The sequence below is a fragment of the Cricetulus griseus genome, chromosome 3 (genome assembly GCF_003668045.3).
Source record: "Cricetulus griseus strain 17A/GY chromosome 3, alternate assembly CriGri-PICRH-1.0, whole genome shotgun sequence".
NCBI classification, from domain to species: Eukaryota; Metazoa; Chordata; class Mammalia; order Rodentia; family Cricetidae; genus Cricetulus; species Cricetulus griseus.
Window position 1 is genome coordinate 47,485,108 of NC_048596.1, and position 17,812 is coordinate 47,502,919.

Sequence of the window (17,812 nt, forward strand, 5' to 3'; positions counted from 1 at the left end):
GAAGTAGTTTTCCCCCATGGAAGACCATATTAAACAGATATCCAGTGCCAATCCATCAGCCCTGAATATACATAGAAGTAACATTATATGGATTGAACTGGTTATATTTAGAAATATATTCATATACATATGTGAGGATGCATGTAATAACAATTAGTAAAAAAGAGGATATGATTTTGAAGAAGAGTAGAGAGGGTTATTCTGAAGAGTTGAGAAGTAGGGTAGGGAAGGGATAAGTGATGTAATTATCTTATAATGTCAAAAAGAACAGGTGAATTTCAAAAAAGAAGCATATTTCCATGTGATGTTGTCATACACCATTTAGTTACCACGCCTTTTCTGTTCTATCACCTCCCCATCTCTGATTAAACCTCAATGATCTCAAGTCACATTCTTGTGTTATAAATAATAGAACATTTGCATGGATAGTTAGCATACATTACATACAAGTCATTGGTTTACTATATTTGCTTTACTCGGCAATCTCCTGAGATTTGGGATTTCTTTTCATTCCCTGTGTATTGTGAATACAACTGCAAGGATTGTGTAGTGCCATAGTTTGTTATTGTTGTTGATATTTCTGTTATTTCCAAACTGATTTAATTTATTTTGACTTTTTACTGAGTAATAGGATATGGGATTCTCCCTAAAATTATCTGTAATGCTTAGGTTAATCTATATTCCTGCAAGAAGTATGCAGTAGCTAGCATTCTCAATGCCTCTGTTATAGTAGATTCTGTGTTAAGTTGACTATCCCACTTCCAGAACTATAGACACTTGGCACACCCGCTCAGATTTTACACAGCAAGTACTTTAACCATGAGTTATCTCATAATATTTACAGATTTTTTTTCTAATTTCATGAGATTGGGAAAGACAGCAAAAAGAGTATTGAAACATATCTAAGATGAAAATCCAGGAAATAGTGATGAATGATTCAACTTGAACTCAAATGCTTCATAATGAGGAGTGAAACTAAAATTTGTGTATTTCTTAGATACTGAGGAAATGAGAGGGCAAGGGAGAAGAAAGGGGGATAATTAGGACTCGGTAACTAATTTAAAGAATGAAGTAGCTCCTTTTTCCATGACTTTTGACTCTGTCCAGGAGAGCACTCAGTTGGTCAAATGATGATGAAGATTAATGTTTTTAAAACTGGGCCTGCTTCTTTCAAGAAGAACTTTTAAAATACAGCATTGTATCCTAGATATTAAATAAAATTAAATGTTTACCATATTCATCTGGATATTCCTATGAGTTGAGCACAATTAAATGAACAAAACAGTAGACACCTAACAAAGTCATGCTAAATTTAATTTGGAAATTTTCTGACATCATTTGTGTAAGTTTTCACAAGAAAATATGAGTGTGTCATCTTTTCAGTGGGTTACTTTATGCGCTTGATTACATTCATTTGTGTTGATGTGACAGAAAGAGTACTGAATGAGATGATTGAATATGATAACACAACCAATTATTTTTTTCAACAAACTGGCATAAAATTACCATAAGTATTTTATATAGGTTTCACTCTTCTGAACAAATGTTAACTTATAGACAGCCAACACACTATTGCTGAGGTAAGATGTAACTTCAAGTTCTTGAATCCAGTGGAGTGTAGGAAAATCTAATTCAGTATATCGTTAAGATAAAAGGAATTAACCCAGATATTGTGCAAAGCAGAAAGTTAAAATCATAGCCATAAACATTATCTTGACTTAACTACAATCTTTGTAAAGGCACTCTTCACATCTTTATTCTTTAGACTGTAGACCAGAGGGTTCAGCATGGGGATGACCATGGTGTAGAACACAGATGAAATTTTATCAATGTCCATTGAATGACTAGAGCTGGGCTGCACATACATGAATGTGACTGTCCCATAGAAAATGGAGACAGCCGTGAAGTGGGAAGCACAAGTAGAGAGAGCTTTGCGATATCCTGCAGCAGAGTGCATCTTTAGTATGTTGGTAAAAATGAACATGTATGATATTAAGATGAATAGAAGAGCACAAAATATATTGAAGCTAGCTGCATAAATAAGAACCAGTTCATTGACATGTCTTTCAGAACAAGATACAATCATTACTGCTAGAACATCGCAGAAAAAATGGTGGACTACATTGGTCTCACAGAAGGAGAGACTTAATGCATCCACAGTACAGATGGCAGCATTCAGGATACCAAAGATATAACAGCCAATGACTATACATGCACACACATTTGTTGTCATGGTGGTGGCATAGCGCAGGGGCTTACACACTGCTACATAGCGATCATAGGCCATTGAGACCAAAAGGTAGTTTTCTACATTGGCAAAGGTTGAAAAAAAGAACATCTGAGAAGCACAAGCATTGTAGGACATGATCTTATCTTCTGTAAGCAATCCAGCTATGACATTTGGAGTGATTGTTGAAGAGTAACAAAAGTCCACTAAGGACAAGTTACTGAGGAAAATGTACATGGGAGTGTGAAGTCGATAGTCCAAGAGAATTAATAAAAACATTCCCAGGTTCCCAGCCAGAGTGATGGTATAGATAAGGAGGAAGGTAATAAAGAGAGGAAGCTTCAGATGTGGGTTATTGGTGAGTCCCAACAGGATGAACCATGTCACTTCTGTACTGTTCTCCATCAATGATATCAGTTAACCAATAGAAAACCTTAAACAATTTTTTAAAGAGTACAATAAGGGGCTGGGGAGGTGGTGCAGCAATTACAAGCACTGCCTATCTATTACAACGGACTCAGCACATGCATGGCAGCTCACAACTATATGGAACTCCAGCACAAGGGGATCTAACACTGTCCTACAGCCTCCTGAAGCATGAGGCACACATTGTGCACCAACATACATGTAGATAAAGCGCCCATACACATAGAATTATTTTTTTAAGTTTTTTCCCAAGACTTATTTATGTATGTACTTTTTATGTACATGAGTGCTCTGTCTCGGTCCATGAGAAGAGGACATCCAAACCCATTACAGATGGTTTTGCGACACCATGTGGTTGCTGAAAATTGGACTTGGGACCTCTGGAAGAGCAGCTAGTGCTCTTAATTGCTGAACTCTCTCTCTAGGTCTAGAATTAATTTTTTAATCTTTTAGATCAATGTAATAAAGTTATTGAGATCTGGGGAATTTTAATTGTTTTTCTCTCAAAAACTGAATATGCATAATACATGTCAGCAATATGTAGAGAGTTTAGTAACTCTTTGAACATGGTTTATTTTAATGTATCTATGTCCCAGTTCAATTTTCCTGGGCTCATTAAAACTAACACTACTGTGCTTCCCTACCAAGAGGTACTATAGAAACAGCCTGTGCTCTGTCAATAATATAATGACTTTGATAAATTTTACATCCATGTAAATTAGGAGGCAGAAGAGATATAAATTTTCTGCACATTTAAGTAATATAATTGGCAGTTTCTCTTCTGAAACTGGGTAAACTTTTCACCAATTGCAGACATATGATCTGAAATAATTTAACTTCATTGTTTTTTTCATTTTTTATTATTTTTAATTACTCATATTTACATATCCATCCCCTCATTCCCTCACCCTCCCATCCTCCAATGTTCCCCACCTAACCCACCCCAACCCACTCCTCCCCCCCCACTCCTCCCCAGTGATAGTGAGGTCTTTTACCAAGGACCTTTAAAGTCTGTCTGGGGGAGGATCTAGACATTCCTTGCTGTATCTGGGCTGCAATAGTATCCCTCTATAGGGAATGGGCTCCCAAAGTCCATTTGTGCTCTATGGAGAAAGACTGGCTCCGCTGTTAGAGGACCCATAGACTGTCTTGGACTCTTACCTGGTACCCATATTCAAAGGGTTTGGTCTTGTCCAATGCTGTTTCCCCAGTTTTATGGAGGGCTGAGCAAAGGATCCAAGACGGGGATGGAGAGACCTTCAGAAACAGTGGAACTGACCTACTGATAGAATATAACTTCATTATAATGAGTAATTTTATTCTTTTGCTTAATCAAATAAACTGAGTGGCACACCCTGTAGTAATTTTATCTTGGTCACTATATAGCTGTTCTCATTATAGATCAAGCAAATGAGTAGTTCCTAACAGTGAAATGCTTTTTCTTAGTATTAGAAGGTTCTTAATGAAGTGATGAGCTTGAATGACATTTAATTCTTTCCACATGTTTTCATGCTTTTAATTTTACACCTCTAGATACACTGATAAGGGTATATCCAGCAGCATGGTATTATGATTAGCTCAAAGAAGGCTTTATCTTGAATCAATATTTCTCAATGCTGTATATAATAGATTTGTTGATCTTAAAGTTATGATGGGAGAATATTCAGCTACATAGGGAAGTTAGAATGAGGAAATGTCATTAATTAAAACACAGACAGCTCAAGTTCTTTAAAGAGATATATAGCAGATCATCCAATGACTACCTAGAACACACCTACCTCTTCTAAACACCATATTTCCATCCACAAAATATAGACAATAATGAGGGATATTTGGGGTATTATTGTGAAATGAAGTAGTATATAAATGGCAAGAAAACATTGGTTATTAAGCATGCCTTAGTGAGTACTACTGATCTAGTTTTCATTACTATGTGATAACATATAGAGCTTTAGTTCTTGTTAAGTCTTGAGCATTCCTTCTCCAAGCTACCCTTTCTGCATTTGTAACACTGTAACTGTGTCTTGTCATGAATCTGTTTGTTTTTATTCTAAGCATATCAATGTTGGTCATGAAATCTCACTGGAAATCATTGTTTACAAAATTTCATTCTGGTAATCCATAATTTTAGATGAAATATTCCTCTTTTCTTAAATTTTAGTTTCATTTTCTAAATATATCATCCATCAGCAACAACAGAAACCCTGGAGCCCAAGCTCAGGGTTTCTGAGCTTTGTTTATCTCATAGACATAGCATTCTTATACTCTAATAATAATTAAACTTTCTTGTTTGGCTTGAAATACTTGGAAGGATATCTACTATGTTATTGGCTACCATCATTTTCTTCAGATTTTGACCACTTTAATTATGTACGTATACCTAAAAATATTTAGTTGCAAATCTAACCTCATATGATAACTTTCACATTTTGTACATTATTTTCAAATGGTGTGTGTGTGTGTGTGTGTGTGTGTGTGTGTGTGTGTGTGTGTAAAGTAGAATTTAAAGTATTATTTCCTACTTAATTTATAAGAAAACTTAATATCTAAGAAATTTCATGGTAATCTTGATTTTTGTAAGCAGTATGAAAAACACTTAGGGTTCAACAGTTAAGGTCTGGTACAGGGGAAATGTTAGGAGAGCCACAAGGATGACCCAAACTAAGAATCCAGGCAGTGGTGGAGAAGATGCCATTGATGTTCTTCCCCTATAATGAGATTGATGTCTATCTTGGTTACCATTCCTAAAGCCTTCATCCAGTAGCTGTTCTAAGCAGAAACAGGCACCCACAGCTAAGCACTGAACCATACTCCTGGAATCCAGTTGTGGAGAGGGAGGAGGGATGAGCAAAGGAGCCAAGACGGTTCTGCAGAAACCCGAAGAAACAGTGGACCTGACCTAGTGAGAGCATGGACACCCTAATCATAAAGCTGGGGAAACAGCATTGGACCAAACCAAGCCCTCTGAATGTGGGTGCCAGTTAGGAGGTCAAGACATTCTATGGGACCTCTAACAGTGGAGCCAGTCTTTAACCCTAGAGCACAAATGGACTTTGGGTGCCCATTCCCTATGGAGGGATACTATTGCAGCCCAGATACAGCAAGGAGGGCCTAGGCCCTCCCCCAAATGATATGACAGACTTTAAAGGTCCCTGGTGGAGGGCCTCACTATCCCTGGGGAAGAGTTGGGGGATGGGTTGGGGTGGTTGGTGAGGACATGGGAGGATGGGCAGTTGAGGGAATGAGGGGATGGATATGTAAATATGAGTAGTAATTAAAGAATTTAAAATATTCCATCCAATAATGAGCCTGACCTCATGGCATAAGGGTTAAATTAATATAAGGATTGAGTGAATGTTCATTTATTTCTAACCTTTCATCAGTATGCATAATGATTATTTTATCTTCTGGGTTTGTTTGTGTCTTTTGTGATTTTTTAATATCCAAGTATATTAAACTTCTGCTGAACAAAATAAAGTTACAACAATGAAATTACATTTTATATTCTTTCTAAGAAGAATAATTTTTATATGAATCATCAACTATCTGGTAGCATTTTGACATTAATATTTAGATTCAACATTTCAAAACTAGTTTTAGAATAATAACCTTTAGCCTTTGAACTGTTTTAACTATCAAAACTATTTTCAAACAACTGTTCTCAAGAAACTCATAGTAGCTATACAAAGACCACTTTTTTGTTGGGAATATACTTCTCACTATTATGGTTATGAAATGTAGGTTGTCAGTTTTTAGTAGGGCAAACTCTCATGTATCCTCTTCCAAGAGCTTGCTCTTAGAAAGTGGTTATGTTTCAATCTTGTATAAAGGAAGAGTGTAGGACAGAACTTCTGCACACACCAAGTTCTGAATTCAACATGTATTACTCATTTTTCCTCAGGAGAGTCACTTACCTCCTTGTTAGGAAAACATAGTACAGGAAAACCAGACAACATCACTCCCCTCCCATAGTTCATAGGTTATATCTGTATACTTAAAGAAAAAAGAAAAACAGAAGTTAGTAAAGAAACCCATGAAGAGTTTGCCAGATAATAGTCAATCAATGTGAAGATTGTTGGTGAGGTTTTTCCCTTACCTTGCTTGAAGGCCCATAGCTGATCATCAAGTTACATAAAAGATCCGCATGTGTTAACAATTACTGCCACTCAGAAAATAAATAAAATCTAATGGATAATGGCATTCAGTGTGTCCCCTGGTGTGCCACATTGGTATTTCAGAGGCTAGTGAATGGAGATGTAGAGAGAAATATAAACAACCAGAGAACTCTGGAGAGTTGCCCCAGTGTGTATCTGAAGATCTTCATCCTGTCTTCTTAGGGAAATAGCAATTAACAGGCCTTAGAGACCAAAATGGTTTCTGGATCTTAGACATTAAATTTCCCTTTAAAAGGGTAAATGGAAACACAAAAGTCACACATACCAATGAAGTATCATGCAATGTTTCTATACCCAATGTCTGATATAAAAAGTTCAAATTAGGTCAAGAATGCCTGTCTTCTCAGCAATTTTTTTGTGGTGAAACTTTAAAACTACTTCTTTCTATCTTTTCCTTTTGACATTTCTTCTACTGTTTCCAAAAATATAATACATTATTGTGATCTATAGTAACCCCATGCACAATAACACATCTCAACTTCTTGTTCTCAGCAAACTATACCTTGTTATAATATCTAATCATTCCTGATCATTCTTTTATATGTTGTCTCTTATAACACTCTGCAGAATGTTTTGTGTCATGTTTTACAAAAATGTCCACTTAATTTCTATTTACCATTATTTTTATTACATTAAAGTTTTATTTATTTAGTCATTTACTCACTTATGATGTTTGTGTATAGAAAGCAGAATAACTTGCAGAAATAAGTTCTCTCCTTGACACATGTGGGTTCCAGGAATTGAACACAGATCATCAGAGTTGGAAATAAAATCCTTTACCCCCTGAGCCATCTCACCACTGCCCATTAATTAATTATTTATTATTGAGTTTTATAATTATATTTTATCTGCAAATCAACCTCTTTTAAGGTGCACAATTTTTACTTGTTTTTTACATTTTGTAAAGTATCTAATTTGTTCTGTAGGCCATTTTCTTTACCAAGCAGAATTTTTCTACCTTGAGACAATCCTATTTTTTCTTTGTTTCTATGTGTTTAAGTTTTCTGTGTGGTCATCTGTTAAGCAAAACAAGAAAAAGAAATACTCCATTGCAATGCAATGTCTCAAGTGTCTCCCTCTATTATTTTTAGAGATTTTGTCTTTCATTTAAGTCATTCCTTTATATTGAGTATAGTCTTGTAGCTGGCAAGGTGAGCTGTATGTAGTTTTCAACTTCGTGTGTATATTTTGGTCTCTAAATATATTTATTGAAGACAGTCACTTTTTCCAGCGTATTCTTTTGGAAAAATTTCAAGCATTAGTTTGCTATGGATATATGACTTTAACTCTAGAATCTCTGTTTTGTTAATCTTTGGGATCAATTTGATCATAGTAAGTACTTTTTCTAAAGAACTTCTTGACTTAGTTTCTAAGTACCTTGTCAAGGATATTTTTTACCTATAATCATCAAAGATTTTGAGTTGCCACATTACCTTTCATTGTTTCCTGTATTAGCTTCCTTTCCTATAGTTGTAATAAAATGTCCTGACAAAAGCAACTTAAAATTTAGGTAGTTAACTTGGGTCACAATTCCAGGTTATAGTGCATCATTACAATGAACTCAAGTCTGCAGGAAACTGAAGTAGCTTCTCTAATTAATCACAATCAAGAGCAGAGAACAATACATTAATGCTGCATGCAAATGATCAGCTCACTTTCTCAACTCTTATAAAAATCCAGGATCCCCTATACAATATCCAGGATCCCCTGTTCAAAGAAGAATGCCACCCACAGTGCATAGATCATCCAATAATTCAAAACAACCCCCATAGACATTCATAGGTCAGCTTAATCTAGACAATTCCTCACAGAGACTCCCTTCCCAGGTGACTCTAGATTTTGTCAAGCTGCCAAAACTAACCATCACATATTCCTATCTGACACTGATAATGAGTTAAAGCTAGTGCCATAGAATGTTTTGAATTAATTTATTCCTCACCTATAGCTTTTATGTAGTAAAAAATTAAGACATGTTAAATATAGAAATAGGTAATTATATTAAATTCTCCCTTTTTTTCTTTCTTCTATCCAACCCTTCTGATATATTCCAAATACAAATGAATAAATGACCTCAACATAAAACTAGACACACTTTACCTGATAGAATAAAAATTAGGGATTAGCCTTCAACTTATTGGCTCACAAGTCAATTTCCTGAAGAGGACAATGATGGTGCAGGCACTAATGTCAACAATTAACAAGTGTGACCTCATAACACTGAAAAGTTTCTGCATGGCAGATGATGCTGTCCAACAAAGCAACAACCTACAGAATAGGAAAAGGGGAAAGGGGTGTTTTTTTCCAGTTCCACATTTGATAGAGGACTAATCCCGGAAAATGTGTAAAGACCTCAAGAAATATATATTAAAAAATAAAATCCGTATTTTTAAAAAAGTAGAGATCTTAAAAGTTCTTAATCTAGGAAATGGCTGTCTGAGAAACAAAGAAAGGTTAAATACTCTTGGTTATCATGGAAATGCAAAGCAAAACTAATTTAAAGCTCCTATGCCTGTCAGAATGGCTGAGATCAATAATACAAGTGATAGCTCATATTGGTAAGGATGTTGAATAAGAGGAGCACCGACTTATTGCAAGTGAGAGCACAAAGTACAGCCACTATGGAAATCAATGTTGCAGATCCTGAAAAATATGGTAATTGATCTACTTCAAGACCCATCCCTATCACTCTTGGGCATAAATCCAATGGATGCTTCCTCCTACCACAAGGACAATTTCTCAATCATGTTAATTGCTATTCTACTAATTATAGGCAGAAATTGGAAACAGCCTAGATGTCCCTCAACAGAAGAAGAGCTGAAGAAAATGTACATTTGCTTTACATATCTGTCAAAAAAATAACATCATGAAATTTGCAGACAAATGAGTAGATAGAATTTGAAAAAAGTACTGAGCTGTTTAAGCGAGGAGAACTGCCAAGTCAGTTCCGGCAGAGAGCGAGGCGAGCTAGGGAGTGTGGCCTCCTCCTTCCTTCGCCCCCCCCCGCCCCCCACCGCCTCTGGCCTGCTCCGGGTGAGCCGGGGTGGGGTGGGGGTGGGCAGGAGCAGCTCCGGCCCTGGGGACCCCAGGAGCCCGAGCCCTCACAGAGGCGCCGGCCCGGCCGATCCGCGACCCAACAGAGACTCTTCCTCCGCCAATGAAGCCCCGGGATGGCGGCGCCCTCTGCGCGCGGCCTCCTCGACCCCGCCGGACCCCTGCTCTCCAGGGCCGGACCATGCAGAAGCCCCAGCCGGCCTTGGAGGACTCCCCCCGGAGTGGGCGGGCGTGGCATGGCTGGAAGAATGGTGGCCACCCGAAGGCCAAGGTTGGCCCTTCGGGGCCTCTGCAGCCTGAGGCGGCGGATCTGCGCAGAGCACTGGGCCATCGCTGCGAGGGACCCGCCCGGTTGAGGAACCCTTAGACCTGGATCAACAGAGTTCTCCACGATCCTGGAGGAAGCATAGCGGCCGGAGGAACGACGGATCGTGGGGGCGCGGGTCCTCCTTCCACCCGAGAGAAGCCGGGACGTGACATCGCATGCGGCCGGTCAGAAACGCTGGCGAAGATGCACCCGCCGCCGTAGAAGGCCTTGTATATAATATGGAAAAGCTGCTCTACCTTTCCCCCCGACCCTTTATAGAGACCTTTGGCTAAATCTGGACATCTAGCTAGCTGTAGAGATTGCCGACGCAGGGTAAAGTAGAGGTAGGACATCACATGTGTGTATCCAGTCGTCTTTAAAAACATCGTAGACGTGTCTTCCAGAAGTGACTTTGCAATGGAATTGTTGAAGCCACCTCTAGAAAAGACCCCAGGAGCGACACTCGTCCTAGTTTGTTCAATAGGTTAGAGGACCCAGCAGGAGGAAGAGGAGGTCCGGAGCCAGATTGGTCGTGTGAAGACGTCTTTGTATTCTATGGCATTGTGTATGCATTTTATTCATTTCAATCGCCCCCCCCCCGTGTGTGTGTGTGTGTGCTTGCGTGCGTGTGTGTGTGTGTGTGTGTGTGTGTGTGTGTGTGTGTGTGTGTGTGTGGTGTGGTGTGTGTTGACAATGCCAAGTATTTTTTGGGAAATATCTTTCTAGATACTCTAAAGTGCCTGACATATTTTATTAGTAGTAAAACAATACATTATGTAAATACATTTTTGTTAGGATTCATTTGAAATATTGTTTGGGGAGGAATAGCCAAAGCCCTCCTGATTTGACCACATTGTGTTTGTTCCCTGGTTTCCAGGAGAAGGAAATGTACAGCTCTAAGTCATTGTGCTCCATGGGTGGAAAAAAACCTACTGTCCCATTTCGTTTGGCTTTGCTGTGTACATAGTATATATAAAGGACAAAGGAGTCCTATTCTCAGCATCTAGTCACTCTAGATGTTAAAGAGGTTGCCAGTGTATGACAAAGTAGAGGTAGTAGAACAATATTTTGTACTTTTGTGTTAAATTTTTTCTTTTTGTGTTAAATTTTTAATTATTACTCTTGTAACATGTGTGCTGTGTACATAGTGGACAACAGTCCTTATTTGAAACATCTGGTCTATCCAGATGTTTAGAAGTGCCCAACGTATGCTAAATGTAGAGGTAGTAAAATATCACTTTGTAAATATCCTTTTGCTAAAATTCATGAAATGCTGTCTTTGGGAGTAGAATTATGAGCCCCTCTGAGCAGTACTGTCTGTATTTACTCAGTGCTCTGGAGGAAGCGCTGGGAGACATCGAGGTAGTGTTTTTTATATGGGACCTTTGCAAATGCCACTTCTATATATTTGCATTTTGTTTTGCTCTGTGTATACTATATATAATGGACATATGTCAGCTTCTACTCTGTAAATATTAAAGAGGCTGCCAGTGTATGACAAAATTAGCACATTGTGTACACTGTTAAAATTTATAGGAAAGATTGCTGTGTGAATGATTTGGGGACATGAATTTGTTCAGCAATTTCTAAGCATTGCATATGCCTATATTTGTCACTGGTTTGACGGCAGAGAGAAGGGAGAAAAGAAGAAAGTGGGTCAAAGCCCAGATGGTTACGTTTAGAAGATACCTCAGATTATAACCATTGCTTTACATAGTTTTATTTACTAGTGCAGTATGAATAGCAGATAAGTTTACATTCAAAAGTAGAAGTAGTAGAATAAAACTTCATGTAAATAAGTTTTGAAAAACTGGAGATACTATGTTTAGAAGTAGAATTGCTAACCCACCTCTGAGAACAGTACCAGCTGTACTTGTTCAGTGGATTGAGGTGGGGGGCAAGAAACTGCAAAAAGATTCCATTAGTGTGCTAGATAGTTTTAGCTTACCCATCACCCCCTGTATTTGCTTCATTTAACTTGGCTATACTGTATATATTGTATATACTGGACAAAGGAGTCCTAATTTTAGTTTCTAGGTATTAAAGAGGTTGCCAGTGTATGGCAAAAGTAGAGTCAGTAAACTAGCCCATTCTATATACTCTGTATTAAAAGCCATAACAAGGTTGTCTTCTGAAAGGAGTTGTGAAAGTATCATCCAAATGTCAGGTGCCTGTGTCACATGATACAGGGGAGGGGCTAGAGAGAAAGGAGGTGGGAGACCAGAATGCTCTCAGCAGAGGACACTTTGAGATCTACTCATTGTTACATGTGTGTGGTTTCAACACTACTCTGTATATAGGAGACACATTTATGTCCTCATCTGAAACATCTAGTCCTTCTAGGGGTTTAGAAATGCACAAAGTATGTTAAAGGTACATGCAGTAAATAATACATATTGTAGATTATCCTGTAGATTATTCTGTTTAAACTGGTGGTGAAATGCTGTCTTTTGGAAATGGAATGCTAAAATCACTTCTGAGCAATATAGATGTGTGCTGGTTTGGGAGGGAGAAAGAAAGAGTTATGAAGGGCCTAATACTAATGTAAGTTTTGGTAATGAAGATTAGCCATTGTCCCTTTTATCTGTGCATCTTATTTTTGCAATGTGTGGTGTATAATAGGACAAACAAGTCCAAATATGCAGCACTTAGTCTTCCTAAATGGTGAAGAGGCTGCCAATGTGTGACAAAGTAGAGTTAGTGAAAAGACATGTTTTAAAGTTGTGTTAAAATTCATAGGAAAAAACTCAAAACCATTTAGGATGTGAAATTGTTAATATCCTCACAAAAAAATAAAAAAAAAACATAAGTTACATAAACTGGGTTGAGAGAGATGGGGAGAGGGTCTAGACCAGAATGTTGCTGTATAGAGATATGTGCAGTTTATTTACTGCACTGCATTGTACATATGCTGGGGAAACAGAAGTGTTAGTGGAAACATCTAGTCTTTAGACTTTTAAGTGCATAATAGATATGGTGTGGTAATGCATACCTTTAATCCTAGGTTGAGGCAGGTGGATCTTGTGAGTCCCAGGCCAGCCAGGGCTACATAGACAGTAAGAAAATGTGCATAATGGACTGTTGGGATGGCCCAGCACATAAAGGGGCTTGCCACACAGCTTGTAGCCTGAGTTTGCTCTCTAGGATCCCCATAATGAAAGGAGAAAAGTAATTCACAAATTATCTTATAGCCTTATATAAGTGGCATGCATGTGCCCACAAGTACTAATTAAATGTAAAAAAAACTGCACATGTTAAAAATAAAGAGTTAACACCTTTTAAGGATTATTATTTCATAGGAATGGTTATGGGTGGTGTGGAATTGTTGAGCTTTATCTTTGAGCAGATACTGTTACCAGGTGGAGGCGAATAGGGGAAAGAATAGTGCAGGGCAAGGCACTGCCTGTTGGTTGGTTCCACTGGCCTAGCCACTGTTCCTGTGTACATTTCAGTTAATGTTGAATGTTGCCAAGTATTAGAGGATAAGTCCCAGTGCCCAAAAGAAGGGCTGTCTTCTGGGGGTGACCTTTGTATGACTGGCAGCATCCTGGACAGGAGTCGGGCAAAGAAGAGGACGGATGAAGAAAGAGCTCTTTGCTAGGACCACCCCATCTAGAAAACAGCTGTACCCAGGGATCCATATGTGCAGATACTTGTGTTTATTGTGTACAAAGTTCATCCCACAACATCTGAACTTCATGAATGTCCTAAAGGAGAGCATATGGTTAAAAGTATAGCTTCATAGATTGACAGAAAAGGTGCCTCTGAATTGCTATGCCATGTCTGGACAGTGTGAGTTAATTCATGTTGCTTGGCTGACTGGTGAGGCAGAGAGGTTCACAGGGCGAGATCTGCGGCACTGTGCTGTGTTGAGATTGACATCCTGAGGACCCCTGCCATAGGTGCATCTTCGGTGCTCCATGGGAATACATTTATTGAGCAGGAACACACCTTCGTATTTTAGTATATAGATCTGGTGATAAACTTAGGAATGCTGTACTCAGTTGGTCTGTTGCTTTGTGTTTCCTTATAAGGTGAACATTAAGGGAATGCAGAATTTTAATTGTAACTTCGCCAGTACTTCTATCTAGAAGCCTGCTGCCATTTTTGTCTTCTATGAAATTTTTGTTGCCAAGGAAGACAGAATTACAGTCTTGTCTGACAGATTGAGATGGTGTGGTGTACTCTTGGTTATCAAAATACTCATGTAGAGTTGGGGTTTTTAGTTGGTGGATATTCACAATGTGGGGGAAAGCTTGATACATATTGTATAATCTTAATTCCCTAAATGTGTGTACATTGCAGCATCTAGAAGGACACAGCAAGCTGAGCTGCTTGTGACTGGGAGACTGTTCTTGGCTTTTTGTGTTTTGTTTCCTGTAATGCACATACTACAAAATAAATAAAAGCATCTTTTAAAAGCTTATCCAATGATCTGAAATTTGTAAGTCTGAGCAGAGGCTAGAACAACAGATCACTGTATAACAGAATATATTAAACAACCTACAAATCATCATTTGAAAAACATAAAAAATATAAATTCCTGAATATATGTACATTAACAAAATTAACGTCAGAAATGACAAGACAAATACAGACATTAAGTTAGCAATGACAAACATTCAAATAAAGACAATTAAAGGATAGGAAATTTTTGTGGTAAATTCTCCCAATATATAGTCATAGTCATAGCTGAGTACAAAGTAATGTCTGAGTACAAAAAAAAAGATAAGCTAATGACTTTCATTAGATTCTTATGGCTGCTGAAACAAAGCATAGAAAAACTTAAAACAGTCCAGTGCACAACCTTAGAGGTATATTTCAATAGTGATAACAAATCCAGTCTAGTTGACAGTGAAGATTAACTATGATACTATACCAGGAGGAGAAAGGAAAAAGAAACTGTTGAATGTATCAATAAAGGTAAAAATGTTTTTGACAAATCAAACTAAAATATGCTTCTAAACATAATATTCCTTGATTCCCAGGACAAAATGAAATCCAGAGGCATGAATAAGTACTCAGATCTTGAAGCAGTATGTTCAAAGTATAGCACAGTAATCAGAAGATCTGATAAATGTGAATTTTAATATTGTATATCACAAAATATTTAAAGTCATAACCATAATGGTTATTTTTCCTTTAGAACCATTTCATGAATGCTCTCTTAACCTCCTTGTTCCTCAGACTGTAAACTAGAGGGTTCAGCATGGGGATGACCATGGTGTAGAACACTGACACAATTTTGTCAGTGTCCATTGCATGTCTAGAGCTGGGTTGCAAATACATGAAGATAATTGTTCCATAGAAAATAGAAACTGCAGTGAAGTGGGAGATACAGGTGGAAATAGCCTTTTGATATCCTGTTCCTGAATGCATCTTTAATATTGTTATAATAATTATGCTGTAGGATAACAATATTATTGTAAGAGCAAAAAAGATAGTGAAGCTGGCTAGACAAATAAGAACTAGCTCATTAATATGACTATCAGAGCAAGAGAGAGCCATGACTGCTGGCATATCACAGAAAAAATGATGGACCACATAGGAGTTACAAAAGGATAGACTTAATGTGTTTCCGGTATAGATACAGGCACTCAGAAAGCCACAGGCATAGCATCCTGTAATCAGCCATGCACAAATACCTGTAGTCATGGTGGTGGTATAGTGTAGGGGCTTACACACAGCTGCATAGCGATCATAGGCCATTGAAGCCAACAGGTAATTTTCTACCGTAGCAAATCCTGCAAAAAAGAACATCTGAGCAGCACAGTCATTGTAAGACATTATCTTGTCTCCTACTAGGAGCCCAGCCATGACTTTGGGGGTGATAGCTGAAGAGTAGCCAAGATCAACGAGGGAAAGATTACCCAGAAAAATGTACATGGGAGTATGAAGCCGAGAGTCCAAGAGAATCAGAAGGAACATCCCCAGGTTCCCCAATAGGGTAATGATGTAGATGAAGAAGAAGGTGATAAAAAGGGGAAGCTGAAGGCCTGGGGTGTTGGTGAGTCCTATGAGGAAGAACTGTGTCACTTCTGTCATGTTCTTCATAATTGTTTTCTCACAGACTATGGATGCTATCTGACAATTAGAAAGAAAAATAATATAATAATGAACATAAAATTGATACATATAAATACAAGATATAGACATTCATTTCTTTGAAAAGAATCTCTCCAAAGCCTGGACTTTGAATGCCAATTTAATGTGTTTAATGTGCTAGCTACATATATCTATAGCTAGTAAATCTGAAAAGATTTTATGAAGAGTACATTCAATTTAAAAGTTGTATCTGTCAGTAGGCAAAGAATGAAAGACCTTGGAGCACCTTATGCTAAATGAGATGTCCCCAGAAAAGCCCTCCCCACGGGGCTCAAGGAACTGTGTGGTAGAGAATGTGGAAAGATTGTAAGAGGTAAAGGGGATGGATGACTCCAAGAAAACAGTATCTTCCAGACACAACAGGACAGATATAGATATGAACTCACAGGGACTATGACAGGATGCATAAGTTCAAGCCAGATGGGGTTTCAACATGGAGAAGGGAAAGTGGACACAGACTGTGACTTATAAGAAGAAGCTTTCTATAAATAATACACACTGGCAAAGATAAAATTCCATTTTCCAAAACAGTCTTACTGGGCATATCAACCAGCAGGTATCAGGACTAGGGGTAGTTGGCCTACACAAAATGAACTTCATAGATTTTCTGACCTTTTTTTTTGTAAATTGGGAGGTATTTTTGGCAATTTTTATGCTTTTGGCATTTTGATTGGTTTGAGTTTTATTTTTGTGGGATTTTTTGAGATGCAGATATAACATTTGGGGGTAGAGATGGGTCTAGGAGGAGTTAGGGGAGGAGAAAAAGATAATCAAAATTTATTGCATGAAAAAAGTTAGAGAGAAAAATATTTTTTCATATGCACGCTAATTATTAAAAATTTAAATAGACAACAAATAAATATACCTTCTAGTTCATTCTGAACTCAATAAAGTTTGACAATTCCACATTTATCATCTGCCAAGAATTGATTTAAACAGTTAGATTGAATTTACTCTCTTCTGTCAATTATATGAATAAAAGAAAATGATTAAACAAAGTCTCACTCTGTTAATTCATTAAGGGCCATTTTATCATTTAAAAAAGAATCATTTTCATTATTAAAAAAATAAAAGTAAAAAAGAATAATTTTCTTTTACCTATGGTGAATATATATATATATATATATATATATATATATATATATACATGACTTTATTTTTCAACTATGGGAAATAGTATTTTTATTTTTCAGTAGTGTATCTGCTCCTGTACTGACATGAATTATACTTCTTACTGTATATTCATCCTTACCAGTTGTCTTGAGGATGAAAAATTTATTTACCCAGATCACTCAGTCTGCTCTTATGTCCAGTTGTGGAATGTGACATAAATGTGATTATAGGCATATGCTCCCTTAGTAGTATTCAACAAATTCTCAGTTACCTGCAGAAAAAATAAAAGAATGAGCATTAACATGCATCAATATCCTAGTTGACCATAATTTCTCTCTTCTTCATAGGTAATGTCACACCAGCCACATATTTTGGAGATTTTAGCTGTAGGACTAATTACAAGACTTC

General features: G+C 37.5%; 2 protein-coding genes across 2 annotated transcripts; both read right to left on the bottom strand.

Annotated features, from left to right (window-relative positions):
* Positions 1-1,708: 1,708 nt before the first annotated feature.
* Positions 1,709-2,635, bottom strand: LOC100753967 (olfactory receptor 5B3). Its single transcript, XM_027406791.2, has one exon. It carries the CDS (start codon positions 2,630-2,632, stop codon positions 1,709-1,711), a length of 924 nt encoding a protein of 307 aa, XP_027262592.1. The 5' UTR covers positions 2,633-2,635.
* Positions 2,636-15,328: 12,693 nt separating this feature from the next.
* On the bottom strand, positions 15,329-16,240 carry LOC100756288 (olfactory receptor 5B3-like). Its single transcript, XM_027406594.1, has one exon. The coding sequence runs from the start codon at positions 16,238-16,240 to the stop codon at positions 15,329-15,331; it is 912 nt and encodes a 303-aa protein (XP_027262395.1).
* Positions 16,241-17,812: the final 1,572 nt, after the last annotated feature.